Below are 15,203 nucleotides of genomic sequence, written 5' to 3' on the forward strand. Positions count from 1 at the left end.
AAAACATAATATTTTGATTGAGGATCAAGATTTAAGGAGTGCAACAGAACAGAAAGTAGAGCTGGGTGGTATTCTTTTTTTTCAGTAAACTGATGTCCACTTCTCAGACATGTTGGTCAAACTGTGTCATCAGAAAGGACTTTTACACTTTTCCTCCACCATCTCGCCTGTGTTGCAGAGCGGCGCTGAACCAGATTTGTGAATTAACGTTCTTAGACTCATTTTATGTTTATACAAATTAAATCACAGGGTTTGTAGAAGCTGATTTTAATGTGACTAGTGACTACTGGTTACTGTGTCGTCTTTACGTATTATTATAGTTGCTAATTTAGACTCGCTGTGCCGCCTGACAACAGGGATGGAAAGAATATGTAAATAACTGTTATTAAAGAAATACAGTTGAATTAAAATGCAGCCAATGAGAGCAGAGATGGTGGGCTGGAAGCAGTCGGACACTGATTGCAGACACTGGTAGAATCCTAATAACTGCAGATCACATGCATCAATATCAATATTACGATAAGAAATATTCAGAGTATTTATATATATATATATACATATATATATATATATATATACATATATATATATATATATATATATATATATATATATATATATATATAATGACATTCAAATCTTTCAATATGTCCAACATCAAAATCTCCCATGAGAAGCAGGTTCTCTGTGATCTGTAACAAGTCTTAAATAAGCTAATAGCGCCCTCTGCTGACAAAAAAAAACACATACGGATAAAAAAACCCACAACAAACAACAAGTGAAAACATTTTCCCTCCAGTCCCGTCACCCTCCACCTGAGGTGTCTCCTTAAAACCAGCCTCAGCTCCCAGGGAAACACGTTCAAGTCTAATAGTTTTACAGTAACATCATGGAGACCTAATAAGAGCTATGGTACACAACAACAGACCTGAGGGCTTGCAAAACAACTGGCTTCCTCCTGGATGCGAGAACAAGCGCCATGAACACGTCCGGGAGGATGAGAGCGATAAAGTGCAGCATGTCAACAAGTACCTACTGGAGGACAAACAGGGGGTCGGCTCCGACCGCCTCACTCCAGCAAGGGGTCGTCATCGTCGTCGTCGTGGGAGATCTCCAGTCTCTGGAAGGGCCGGGAGCCCGAGACGCGACGGGAGCTCATGAATCTGAACAGAACTGCAGGAGAACAAGGGGTGTTAGTGTTAAAAAAAATATTTTTTTTAAATGTATTTCTTTATTTCATTCATTAAAAGAAAAAACATAATAGTTCAATATAATTACAACAAATCTTTTTCCTTGAATGAAAGGGAACAGAAAGATAACTAGGCTTATTTTATCTGCCCCTTTTTCCTAAGAAATTAAATTTCAATTAATAATTAAAAAAAACTAAAACAAATGACAAATTACGCAATTTAAAAAAAAAACACTTTCCAATAAACGTAATTTAAAAAAAAAATAAAAAAAATAAACAAAACCAAAACTACAACAAAGTTATAAAATAACACAAAATATCTGTTGTCAAAAACAGATAGTCAAATTCTTTTTTGATTCAAAGAAAAAAAGTATGACAATGGTGCTAAAAAAAGGGAGAGAAAAAAAGAAAATCCACCCAACTTAACAATTATCATGATATTTCTTCATCTAACTGGCTTTTATTATTCTTTTAAATGTAATGTTTGATTTGCATTCTTTGGCTTCTATATCCAGATTGTTCCATAAACTGATACTGTAACGGAGCGGCTCCCTCACTGAGTGCGGTCTGACTGCGGGCGGCGCACACAAACATACATTCAAACAAATACACACTCATACACGCACGCTGTACTTTCTCTCCGCTCCCTTTCTGTCCAAGCACCGGTAATGATCACCATTGTCCTTTCTTTTTCCCAGTTTAGTAACGCAACTGAGGGTGCACACTAGTTGTCCTATGTTTATATTTACACACGCACACACACACACACACACCGCATGATCGTCAGCTGTGTCCCGTTCAGTCTGATTGGCAATAAGTGATTGAATCCAGGTGTAGTGGGAGGGGCTACAAGTATAAATGAAGCCGGTTTGGCTTGGAGGAAAGACAGTGTGGAGTCAGCTGTACAGAAGGCAGCAGCTAGAGTAGAAACCTAGATTGTAATAAACTTCCTGTTTGAATTTTTTTTCCCCAATTAATTTAATTTTTCCATTGCAGTATTTTTTTGCATTGTTGTAAATGATGTATTTATGCATTTTGAAGGTCGACAACAATAAAACATTGACTAAACATTATCCGACTGCCAGTTTTTTGGGGGGATTGGAGTTTTTCTGGAAAGAACCCAGTCACAGATACCTTTTACAGAAACACAACCGTCCATTAATTTTGTTTTTTTTTTTAAAGATCTCTGTTCCTTTACGTTATACTTTTCTCTTTTTTCAATTTTTTTCTGTATATTGATTGGTAAAATTTTCTTATGAGCTTTCCACATAATTTGCAGAATTCTGTGTTCCACTAATTCAGGAAATTTCAACAGTTTTAACTGAAGGAAAAATCTGACAGACTGATTAAAGTGGTGTGTTTGGACCCACCGGTGATTATGGAGAGGACCAGCAGGACGCCCACCACCAGCCCGACCACCAGGGACACGTCCCAGCAGGTCTCTGCAGCCAGCAGGCAGCGGGCCTGGGCCAAGCTGCCATTGTTGGGCCGCGCCGGCACCGTCAGCAGGTGGCACATGAGCGGGTACACGTCCACGCTCTGCAGGCTCCTCAGGCTGTAGCCCCTCCGGAAGCTGGGCCCCGCCGCCGCCAGGAAAGGGTGCATGCTGGGAAGGGAGTTGTCGTACCCGTGATCGCCCACTGTGGGGAGAGAGGAGAGTCAGAGCAGGTGGACGCTGGTCCTTTAACCTGTCAAGTTTTGGATTTAAAAATAAGGGACATTTTCCACCACCAGCCCAACTGAGGTCCAGTATTTTACAATTTGAGACAAGTTTACAAGAAATCTAAAATAACTACTTGTCAACCTCTTGCAAACTACAATTATGTGCTCATAGCCTGATAGGCCGACCTTTGACACTGAAATGCTGTGGACATTCCTATGTATGTAATTCCCTATAATAGAGCCTCAATGAAAACACAAAAGTGAAATAAAGCACATTTATTTTAAATATTTAACAGGTTTAAATTCAAGATGAGGCCGCGGATGGTCGCCACAGTGTTTCGCTCTCTGTTACTTTTTAGCTTTCACTGCACAATAATAATAACAACCACAATCATATGCTGTAACAATGCACCTTTCCATAACCATGTCTACCTCATACTGCTGCACCTTTCACTTTTTTTAAATTGTATATATGTTAATCAGAGCGTCATTTGCCTATTTACTGTACAGTGAGCGAAAATAACCGAGTCAAATTCCATGTCTTGTTTGACCTGACTTGGCCAAATAAACATGATTCTGATATTTTTACTTTATATACACACTAATTATCTTCAAGTGAAACATTTACTTTTTTTTTTTTTTTTTACACGCACGACTCTGTGCTGTTGACGGACATCGGTCCTTACCTGTGAGAGACACTAAAAACGCAGTTACAAATCTTTCAGAACGGGTAACTGAGCCCCATCCTGCTCCTCTTTAGGAAAACCAAATATCCCATTTTTAGAGATATTTACACGAAGGCTTCGCCTTTTTGGCAGAAATGCCTTCTCGCTTGTTACATCCATCCTTCGCTCAGATTTGTTGTTCCGAGTTTGTTCCCGTTGTTGCCTCTAACCTCACGAGAACCAGGCTACAGAAGGTGGCAGTTCTCACGAGGCTAGTAAGAATTCGTTTTGGAGAGGCACAATAATGCTTTTTAAAAATGATTATATCATAAAACGGGAAATTTAAGGGAAAATACTAATACGGGAGGAAACGGAAAGTATTGGGGCCAGGCAGGAGAAAAATAAAAATAATATTTTAGAGGAGGAAGATTTTTTTTTCATTATGCACTTCGAGAAAAAAGTCGAAATGTCGAGAAAAAAGTCAAAATGTCGAGAAAAAAGTTGAAATGTCGAGATTAATGTTGAAGTACAATTTCGAGAAAAAAGTCGAAATGTTGAGAAAAAAGTCAAAATTTCGTGAATAAAGTTGAAATGTTGAGAAAAAAGGCGAAATTTCAACTTTATTCACAAAATTTCGACTTTATTCTTGAAATTGTATTTCAACGTTAATCTCGACATTTTGACTTTTTTCTCGAAGTGCACAATAAAAAAAATCTTCCCCTCTCAATATCATATTTTTTCTCCTGCATGGAGGAGGAGGACGTAGGAGGATGGCAGGAAAGAGGGGTGAAATACGGTAGTTTCCCGGCCAAAAACGGGAGACTTGACAGGTTTGGTGAACAGGACAGTTCAGACTAATGACCCACATCGGGGGAGTGTATTCCCTCGCTGGATGATCGTCCAGCCCTCGTCAGCGACCAGTATGATGGGCTGGATGCGCTCGTTGTTCCGGTAGTGCAGCCTCTCAGGGATGTCCTTCTTCAGATACGCCGTCATGTGGGGGTGGCATTTATTCAGCAGCTCAAACACCGCCTCCGGGTCTGAGGGAGAACAGGACACAGATGGAATCAATCGATCGAAGCAAGCGACATGAACAGAAAGAGCGTTCCAAAGAGCGTTCCAGCTCACCTCCCGCCGGTATGAGGGCGGTGACGGGCGTGAGGTCCACCAGCGTGTAGTTGTCGGGGTGCAGGCAGTCGTCGAGGCGGATGAGGCGCTCGGCGGAGCACTGGGCCATGCCGTGGTCGCTGGTCACCAGCAGGTTGACCCGGCCCCAGAGGCCGGCCCGCTTCAGCTCCGACATCAGCAGGCCGACGTTGTCGTCCACCTGGGGGCGGGAGAAGGAGCTCTCAGAGTCATGGGGGGGTTGCAGGACAGATGTTCAGCTGCATCCTGCTGTTACTTGAGTGTGTTTCAGGTGTTTATGATGTCCTAACTTGTAAAATACTCTCCCCCGTCTACCACAGACTGTCCCCCCACCCCACTATACGTTACATTAACGTAATCCTAACCTTATGCGTTACATTAACGCACATCCTAGGTCACCTTTGCACATACTCATTCATCCGGCACTTTAAAACCAACATGTTGTACATTTTCTCTTTTAATAATATTATTTGTTCCTTTGCATTGCACCAATCACCACAACAAATTCCTTGTGTGTGTTAAACGACTTGGCAATAAACTTATTTCTGTTTCTGATTCTGATTGTTGTAGTCCATCTGTTATGGTTTGATACTTCCTGTTTTATTTTGAAACCCGTGTCTTTGTGTTTCAGTTCTTGTTTGACTTTCCTGTTTCCCATCGGCCCTGATCGTTTGCACCTGTGTCTCGTTAACCCTTGTGTGTATCTGGTCTGGTCGTTCCCTTGCTCCCTGCTGGTCCGTACTGTTTCCTCACTCCGTGTTTTCCAAGTCTGGTTTTTGGTTCTTGTTTGAGCTCTGTTTTTTTGTATCCTGCTCAGCAGCGCTTTTTGTTTGTTTGAGTAAATAAATCAGTATTTTTGGGAAACTCCTGCCTCCTGCTCTCCTACATCTGGGTCCGACCAACCACCATTTCATGACACCATCACTGGATTCCCTGCCTTTATATCGTCCACACATCCCATAATCTTCCAATAACATTGTAATTTCTTCATTTATTCGAAATATCAGTGACTGACAACAAAATACTGGAGCGATATTTTCAGATATTTGATAGAACCGTATGAAACCTGGTCCGACTCTGACCGGCGTTGCCTTGGTTACCGGAGGGGCGCGTTTGTAGGCTGAATTTTATTAACTGCAAAAGTAATGTTGGTAATCTTATCGTCAAATAAAGAACATTTTACAAAGATTTAGTTTGTAATGTTTATATTGTACTTTTGTCCTGATGGGCGAAGTAATGACAAACTGAGCTATTTCAACTTGGATGAAGGATTTAAAGGATGTTTTATAAGTTATAATTACAGTACAGCAAATACAAATACACCAAATTAAAGATTTTATTTGTTTCAGTAAATGTCTGCACCTCTTTCAGAACTTTAGCCATGGCAGTGACGTTGTCAGGGCCGAAGGCGTGACCTGAGCGGTCCGGCTCCTCCCAGTACAGCGCCGCAAACATCACTCCTGGCTCCTAGTAACAAGCAGAAGAGTTACAGAGCAGACAGTCCTTCCCTATGGAAGAGTATTAGGGCCAGGCAGGAGAAAACATATTTGAGAGGGGAAGATTTTTTTTTTATTGTGCACTTTGAGAAAAAAGTGGAAATGTCGAGAAAAAAGTGGAAATGTCGAGATTAATGTTAAAATACAATTTCAAGAATAAAGTCGAAATTTCGAGAAAAAGGTCAAAATTCAAGATTAATGTTGAAATACAATTTCAAGAATAAAGTCGAAATTTCGTGAATAAAGTCAAAATTTCGAGAAAAAAGTCGAAATGTCGACAATAATGTTGAAATACAATTTCAAGAATAAAGTCGGAATTTCGAGATTAATGTTGAAATACAATTTCAAGAATAAAGTCGGAATTTCGAGATTAATGTTGAAATACAATTTCAAGAATAAAGTCGGAATTTCGAGATTAATGTTGAAATACAATTTCAAGAATAAAGTCGGAATTTCGAGATTAATGTTGAAATACAATTTCAAGAATAAAGTCGGAATTTTGTGAATAAAGTCGAAATTTTGCCTTTTTTCTCAACATTTCAACTTTATTCACAAATTTTGACTTTTTTCACGACATTTTGACTTTTTTCTCGAAATTGTACTTCAACATTAATCTCGACATTTCGACTTTTTTCTCGACCTTTCAACTTTTTTCTCGAAGTGCATAATGAAAAAAAAATCTTCCTCCTCTAAAATATTATTTTTATTTTTCTCCTGCCTGGCCCTAATACTCTTCTATACTTCCCTGTAATCACATAGTGAATTAGTATTCATCCATGGAGACCTTTTCATTCCCTAACATCCACTTTACGACATTCCCCACTCGTTGCTGGAACGTCATCTGATAGTTGTAGGGGAAGTAGTGCGACGCGGTGCGGTTGGCGATGGCCACGTCAGAGCCGGGCCACATCACGGCCGCAGTCTTGTAGCCGGAGTCGAGGGCCGTGAGCCACAGGGGCTGGGCTTCGCTCCACCACATGGGGTCGCTGTCGTTGCCAATGCTGAAGCGTTTGTGGCTGCTGGGGTCGTACATGTTGCTGGCCACGATGCCGTGAGACTCCGCGTACAGCCCCGTTACCTGGAGACACACGTGAACAAGGGATTAGATCAAGACACAGCTTGAGAATGTTGTAAAATGCAATTGTACGCCAACAATGAAGGAGAGCAGAGACAGATGGATGACAGATGTCTACACCATGGTTGTTAATATGCAAATAAACAATCACTGTGCTCCAAAAGATGTTATACTTGTTTCAAACTCGTCTTTTCCTCCACAGACGTATGTGTTTTCACCCTTGAAAAACAGACATCCCAGTTCTTATCTTAATACTACGGAAGAGTATTAGGGCCAGGCAGGAGAAAAATAAAAAGAATATTTTAGAGGAGGAAGATTGTTTTTCATTATGCACTTCTAGAAAAAAGTCGAAATGTCGAGAAAAAAGTCGAAATGTTGAAAATAATGTTGAAAAGTTGAGAAAAAAGGCGAAATTTCGACTTTTTTCTCGAAATTGTATTTCAACATTATTCTCGACATTTCGACTTTTTTCTCAAAGTGCACAATAAAAGTGGATGTGTGTCTTTCTCTTGCTCCCTGCTGGTCCGTACTGTTTCCTCCCTCCATGTTTTCCACGTCAGGTTTTGTCATAGTTTTTGAATCGTGTTCACGGTCTGGTTTTTGTATCCTGGTTAGCAGCGTTTTTGGTTCTGTTTTTGAGTGAATAAATCACAGTTTTTGAACTCCTGCCTCCTGCTCTCCTGCATCTGGGTCCTACTACAACCTCCCTGACAGAATCAAGGGAAAGAAAGTCCAGCTGCCTCGATTCAATCACTTTTCATTTTTATTTCATGTTCGGACTCCTCCTGACTTAGGCCGAGGGCTGGGCGATTGTGACCCGTTTACGATCAACCATTATTTTGCATGTACCCCCCCTAACAAAAAAAAACAAACCACACACATATACAAAAGAGCCATTTATGGTTATTTACTGCATGCTAGATATTGCAATTAAAGCACTTGCAACTTGAAAATTAAAGTCCATACCTGATTGGTCACATTGCAATTTAGTATTAAACAAAATACATTAAAATAAAAAGACAACTATCTGAACTAAAGCCAATGAAAAATAGAAAACAACTTTTCAAAGGTCACACTTTAGTTTTAAAGCATCATGCTCTTAAACAGTAGAAAATAACTTATTATGAATGATTCAAACATCATCATGTACAAAACATTAAAAATCTTATTGCTCTTGCAAACAAAATTAAATTTCAAAGTGATATGACTGAAATAATTATCATGAGCATGAATATGTCGGTTGTAGGTTTTAATTGTGGCTTCTGATTAGTTTCCGGGTAATTGCCCAGCCGTATTCAAGGCGCAGTGTTGTTATCTCTCTCTCCCAAGCTAGGGGGCGGGGATTACTGATACGCAGGGAGCTGGATGTTCATCACTCATTGACAGGAGAAGCGCTGTAACAATTAAAGCTCAAAAGCAATTTTCCTACGAATAAAATGAAAGAGCAAAGGGGACATCTACTTTTTTTTTTTTAAACCTTGAATAACCATATGCATGTATGAAGTGATGTAGTTTAGAAAAAAAAATGCAACTGTTCTCGAGAAGCACAGTCTCAGCTTATTCAGTACAAACTGCTTAACAGATACCACTGGACACCCAGTAAAATGGCCAAACTAAAACTTAAGGACAGTGACTCCTGCTGGAGATGTGAGAAAGAAGCTGGTACTCTTGAAAATAGGTTATATTCTTGTGAAAAAAATTAACACTTGTGGGAAGCGGTTGTTACCCTCATAAATTAAGTGTTCAAAGTACATCTCATTAAGTCCCCAGCTCTGTGTATTTTGGGTTTGTTGCCAGACAATATCACTCTGACTGGAAGACAGAGATTATGGTACGTTTGGCAACTACAACAGGATGTAGAATAATTTCAAGACACTGGAATCATCTGCTTTGTGTAGTTTTAAGAAATGGATTGAACTAATGTCTAGAATGGCTGCGTTTGAACGGGTCACTTACAGAGTAATGGGGAGAGAGGATCTTCAACCAAGTTTGGGGCTTGTTTTTGACATTAATAGAGGGGATGTTTGATTAATTATGTGGCACTTGATGTAATAGAAGTGATTGGTCAATTTAAGGGTTGAATGTACGCTGCAAGAAGGAACGCTACCGCAGGTCCTTCATCCCGACAGCCATCAGACTCTACAACAACCAACTCTAGTCATTCAAGTGCAATAACCTGCTTTCTGAAAGCACCACCTGTATATTTGCTCTGTTTAATTATATATATATATATATATATATATATATATATATATATATATATATATATATATATATATATATATATATATATATACATATATATATTATGGTCAGCATTTTTGTAAATTGCTTTCTCTTTAAGTAATGGCTCACGTCACTCAACAAGTACAGTTTAAAAGTGCAATAACCTTCTCTCTCTAAATGAATCACTAGTATTTTTGTCTCTTTGCACATGTATATATTATTTGTTTTTCGGGTTTAGTACTTCTTTTGTATATTGGTCTTTTTTCATATTGCTCTTTTTAAAAGGTATAGTTTGCAATCGTATTCAAAAACATTTATTGTTATACTGGGTGAGATGGTCCTTCCATCCTGAGAGTAGCCAGTGAATAATGTGTTCAGAAAAAGGAAAGAAAAACATCCGACCTCTCTGACAGCTTTAATCCTGTAAAAACTCTAACCAATCTGTTTTTTGCGATCCGAATGAAACGGATTGGTCCAGGACCAGAGGCTTGGCAGGGGGGAAAGAACCAATCAGATGCCTTCATGCCGCCCACGCCCCCTCCCCTGTCCCATGCGCGTACTCTGCTCCCAGCCCCCCGTGTCAACTTCCCACGGGTCCTCCTGGGCTCAGAGTGTCCTATGGTAACCCCCCCCCCCCAACCCCCCCCCCGCCTCCCTCCCCTCTGCCACTGAGCCCCAGTATTTAGTTATTATGTAGTTTTTTCCAGAGCGGCTCGGTCCCCGCTGTGTGTGAGAGCGGGGAGCAGAGCCGTCGGTCCGGCGCAGCTACTGCAGGACTCTCCGCCCAGCAGCAGCAGTAGTAGTACGCCGTAGGGCTACGCCGTAGCCTACGGCGTAGGGTACGCGGCGACACGACCCACTCTGCGTTGGTGTAACGGGGAACCATAAATCAGCCTTCAGTGTGTGCTCTGTCTGTTGTTCTGAACTTCTCTGTTGTTCTCATTTTGCTGGGGCTTCGGGTCCACTTTTGCGGTATGCGTTCATTGTTGTGTCTAAAAATGATGCGCAGAGCCCACCCAATCAGAAACAGTACAGATATTCTGTGATATTTTTTTATATTAAAAAAATAAATAAAATTATAAAAAAATAAAAGGATCCCCATTACTTTGATTGGGTGGGCAGGATGCACGTTTGGGTGGACACAGCCCACCCCTGCCCCCCCCCAAAACCGGCCTCGCTTACAGGTGAATGAGACATGGGGTAGTTTTGTTGAAAATGTGCTGTCCAAAATGTCCTGGAAAACTGGACTCCTGCAAATGTGCGTTCCCCAAAGTTTGTGGGGGCGTGGCTTTGGATGGAGCGTGACGGGAGGGGGAGGAGGGGGCGGGGCTTAGAGGAGGTGCCACTTTCAAATCTTGCTAGCTCTCAAACATTGCAGACTATAACTTTAATTACTTAGTTATTTATCGGTTATTTTTTCAGGATATACTTTTTTTACCTTTTCGTACTTTCGTTTATATTTTGTAAACATTGTCGAGAGCGTGTATGTTTGTGTTTGAATTTCCCCTCTGGGGGATCAATAAAGTTTTATTCTATTCTAGATGTAAGGCACATGTTTGTTTTTTGTTGTTTTGGGTTGTTTTTTTTGCTTCTTGTAGATGTTTTCATTCAAAAGAGGACAGTGAACATCATGTATGTTTATAATTCTGTGATGATATATTTGTTCTGTCACAAAAATATTAATAAAGAAAAAAAAAGTGCACCCCTTCCCAAAACTCCCCTCATCTTGGCTGTCCTTCTCAAAATCTGGCTTGTTATTTCTAATTCACTGTGGTGGAAAATAAACCCGAAACCAGTGTCCAAATACCTCTGGACCCAACTGTAAACTGTCATGTGACAAACAAAGCTGACAAATCACCTTTAACGATGAAAACAACAAGAACAAACGTGCTTACCAGGCTGTAGTGGTTGGGAAAGGTCTTGGTGACGAAGACGTTGGTGAGCTGATCCACCAGGACCCCCTGGCTGTACAGGAGCTTCAGGTTCGGCATGGAGAACCTTTGCAGGTAGTCGGCCCGGAAGCCGTCAAACGACACCAGCAGCAGCGGCGGCGGCGATGGCGGCGGGCTAGCCTGCTGAATCTTTTCTTGGGCATAAGCATTTACACCACACAGGAAGCCCAGCAGTATTGTCAGTAGCATCCTGCAAAGATGTAAAAAGAAGAATTACCCAAGCTGCGGGCAGCATGACTGTTTCAGTTTCACTTCACTAAACTCCTGGTTGAAAAATACATCTCACGCATCCAAAACATCAGTCAAAAACCCAGGTGGAGTCCGAATATCCAGCTCAATGTGACTGCTTGGAGCCCACGGACAGAAAACGACAACTTATATGTGCCTAAGTTCACACTACAACCACAAAACTGAAATCCCAGCCCTTCAACAGATACGATTCATTCTTCAGTCATTGCAATTAGCTTTGCATTTTCTGTACATTTGTCCACAGTGTTGACACTGATATCTGTGGAGATGAAAAGAAATGGATCAGCTGATAAATCAGTATGTTTATGCAGAAAGGGAAGAGATTTTAAACAACGCTTGCGGTTACTGAGCAGAGGGAGGACGTAGGACATTTTACTGAACGTTTTAACAGAGAAAACAAAACCAGTTTGGCAACATTCCCACACAGTATGTAGGGGCTGTATCTATATTTATAGGGGAAAATAGTTTTATCATTCCAACAATGATGAAACTTTCTGATCACATGAATAACAACTTAGTTATAACTGAAGCAAAACAAACGAGAAAAGCATGACCTCTAAGGCCAGATCTGCACTCACACACATATATTCCACTTCTAATGCGGTAAGTAAAGCAAACTGGATAAAGATAATCGATATCCAAGGCTGTAAATCTGGCCTTCAGCATCACCTATCCACTATCGTGTCTGACTATCTTTCCACATCATCCTCCCATCCCTTAAACAAATAACCTTCACTGTGATTTGAGGCACTTGGAAGCTGCAAAGTCGTGAAATTGGTTAAAAACTAATTCAATTGACTAAAGAGACCGCTCTGATTTAACTGAAAGTGGACAGTCGGGGCTTTATCTCCACGTCTTCTTCTTTCATTTGATTAAACTAAACAGATTTGGTTTTGAGAGTGTAATCAGCCTGTTTTTCTTCAGCACAGCCTCCCTGTGTTCACAGTAACCAGAAAGTGAAATCAAATTAGTGGTAATGACAACTACACAGGGACAAACTACTGCATTAAAAATAAATAGTGGGTGTATACAACACACAAATTAATAAAATGCTCATCAATTACAGCTAAAATCTTTTTTTAAATGTGTATCTAAGGTAGAGGTATAAGTAATGACAGGATGCAGGAGTTGGGAGTTTGTGACGTCTCAGACTTTCATTAAACTGAAAAAGTAGAAGCACAAAAGCAGGAAGTCTCTGTTGTTGATGAAAAGCACACGAGAAAAGACACTTTTCACAACAAAAGATGTAACTTGGAAGCAACAACCAAAGCCAAAATGGACAAATAAGTGAGTGTCCCACAATAAATGTGTAAAAACTATGTTATTTTCAATGTAACCCTGAAATATCCAGCAGCCCAGGCAGTAGCGTTAGCTTGCTAATCTGCCAGAGCTATTATTAAGATAATAGTAGTTTAATTAAAGTACCTGGTGCAGGACCTGCAGGCGGTCGTCCTTCTGGTGCTGCAGATGAATAACTTTGCTTGTTCGACTATCTACGATCGATCTAGCTCATCGTAAACACACCACATTCACAAACAGAGAATTTACAACATATTAATATTGTTCTTAAACAGTTCCGGTTTGAGGTTTCAAAATAATAGCTCATTTATGGTTTGGGGGAAATAACTAATCTAATTATTATTATTATTTGTATTATTATTTCCTGTCTGTAATTTATTTCCTTTTATAAATAATTTAATCTGTAAACCATGACCAAAATAAGTCTAAAATGTTCTATATTTTCGTAAAAAATGTATTTTTTATTTTTCTTTACGATAGGCGTATTTTATTTTGAAATAAAAACTGTCAGCTGATTCCCTCACTAACGTAAACTTGACGTGATCGTTGAATGACAGTTGAAGCAGCACACTTCCGACATGTGGGCAGGCCGAGCAGAGATAGGTTTCATTTGTTTGGGAAAGTACTTAAAGCTTTTGCAAAGTTAAGTAACCTGAAACTACGAAATCGACAGCAAACACGTGTACTTATCTGGGATAGTTTATTAATTCAGGACTTATTTAATTTAAAGAAATAGTTGAGTTACAGACATTATTAGTTATGCATAGGGCAAAAAGAAAAGTATTACCAAGTAATCTACAGCAGTTGTTTGTTTTTTCGAATCCAGAAGTTATAGATCATAGAAGGAAACATAATTTCAAACATCAGTATGCAAGGACCACTCTCAAGCAGATGTGTATATCGGTTGTGGGAGTAAAACTGTGGAACTCTAGAATGATTTAAAGGAATGTACAAATTTACTTAGGTTCCAAAAAATGTATAAAGATAAAATATTGAAGTTATATGATCATGAATAGGCTGGGACTTAAACAGTGCTGTTGATATATGTGGTTGGTTTCTATTTTGGTGTATATTTTATTGTAAATATTGGTTACATTGACTGTTCTTTTTGTTTTGGTATTGAATAAGGGGCAGGTAAAATAAGACTTGTCTTCATCCTGCTCCTTTTCGGTCATGGGTGTGTAGATTGAAGTGTACAAATGTACTACTGTAATATTGTCAAACTATGCACTACCATGCATGAAATAAATAAATAAATAGTGGTGGGAATCCCACAGCTATATGAAGGAAACCAGGAGACTCAACCGTTTGATTAAAATTACACACCTCTTTCCAAAATAATAGAAACACCATGTAAAACGTAAATATAAACAAAATGCAATGAGCTTTTCTTTGCCACTGTTTGGCTTAAGGTTTTTCTCCCACTAGGGGAGTTTTTACCTGCCAGTGTTTATGTTATGTTTATGTAATAATTGCTCGGGGGTCATGTTCTGGTCTCTGGAAAGATCCTAGAGACAACTTCTGTTGTAATAGACGCTATATAAATAAAATTGAATTGAATTTAATTGAATTTAAATTGAATTCAATGATTAGCAAATCTCATAAGCCCATATTTGACTTCATATACGATGTTGAAACTGACACATTTGTCATTTCATGGAAAATATTAGCTCAACTTTGAAGTTTGATGGCAGCAAAACATCTAAAAATAAGTTGGGATGGAACTGGAGGAGCATTTGACTATTATATTAAGTTAATTGGCAGTAGGTCAGTAACATGACTGGGTATAAAAAGAGCATTTCATAGAGGCAGAGTCTCTGGGATCTTAAGATGGGCAGATGTTTACCAGTGTGTGAAAAACTGCATCAAAAGATTGTGAAAGAAAATGTAGCTCTGGGCGCTGAACTGGCCTGCCTGCAGCTTCCACCAACGAAGGTCCACGGCTCTCGAGCAGACGGTAGTTAAAAGAGGAGGAGCTGCTGCACAGTGGTAAACATTGCATTGCATTGCCTTATTTGAGTTATGCTGCTGCCATCAAATTCAAAATGATCTCACATTTTCCATAGTTTACATTCTTCATCATGAGGGCGGTTTCAGCAGAAGTAAATGACTGAATAATAACCATAATAAATAATGCATAATGTAAATAAAATGAGTACATTCTAACGAGTAAAATGACGTGCACACAGACTTGTTCCCCAGAGGAAAAGAGCAGAGTTGAGGTTTAAAGCCTGCTGAAGGCCT

The 15,203-nt window shown here is 39.7% G+C and overlaps 1 protein-coding gene across 1 annotated transcript; it reads right to left on the minus strand.

The window, feature by feature from the left end:
* Window positions 1-629: 629 nt before the first annotated feature.
* On the minus strand, window positions 630-13,216 carry enpp4 (ectonucleotide pyrophosphatase/phosphodiesterase 4). Its single transcript, XM_061715592.1, has 8 exons — window positions 13,086-13,216; window positions 11,355-11,601; window positions 6,943-7,236; window positions 6,025-6,129; window positions 4,645-4,843; window positions 4,383-4,556; window positions 2,560-2,829; window positions 630-1,173 (listed from the first exon to the last, which is right to left on the minus strand). Exons 2-8 carry the CDS (start codon window positions 11,598-11,600, stop codon window positions 1,070-1,072), a joined length of 1,392 nt encoding a protein of 463 aa, XP_061571576.1. The 5' UTR covers window position 11,601; window positions 13,086-13,216; the 3' UTR covers window positions 630-1,069.
* Window positions 13,217-15,203: the final 1,987 nt, after the last annotated feature.

This window comes from Cololabis saira, chromosome 24, assembly GCF_033807715.1.
Source record: "Cololabis saira isolate AMF1-May2022 chromosome 24, fColSai1.1, whole genome shotgun sequence".
Classification (NCBI taxonomy): domain Eukaryota; kingdom Metazoa; phylum Chordata; class Actinopteri; order Beloniformes; family Belonidae; genus Cololabis; species Cololabis saira.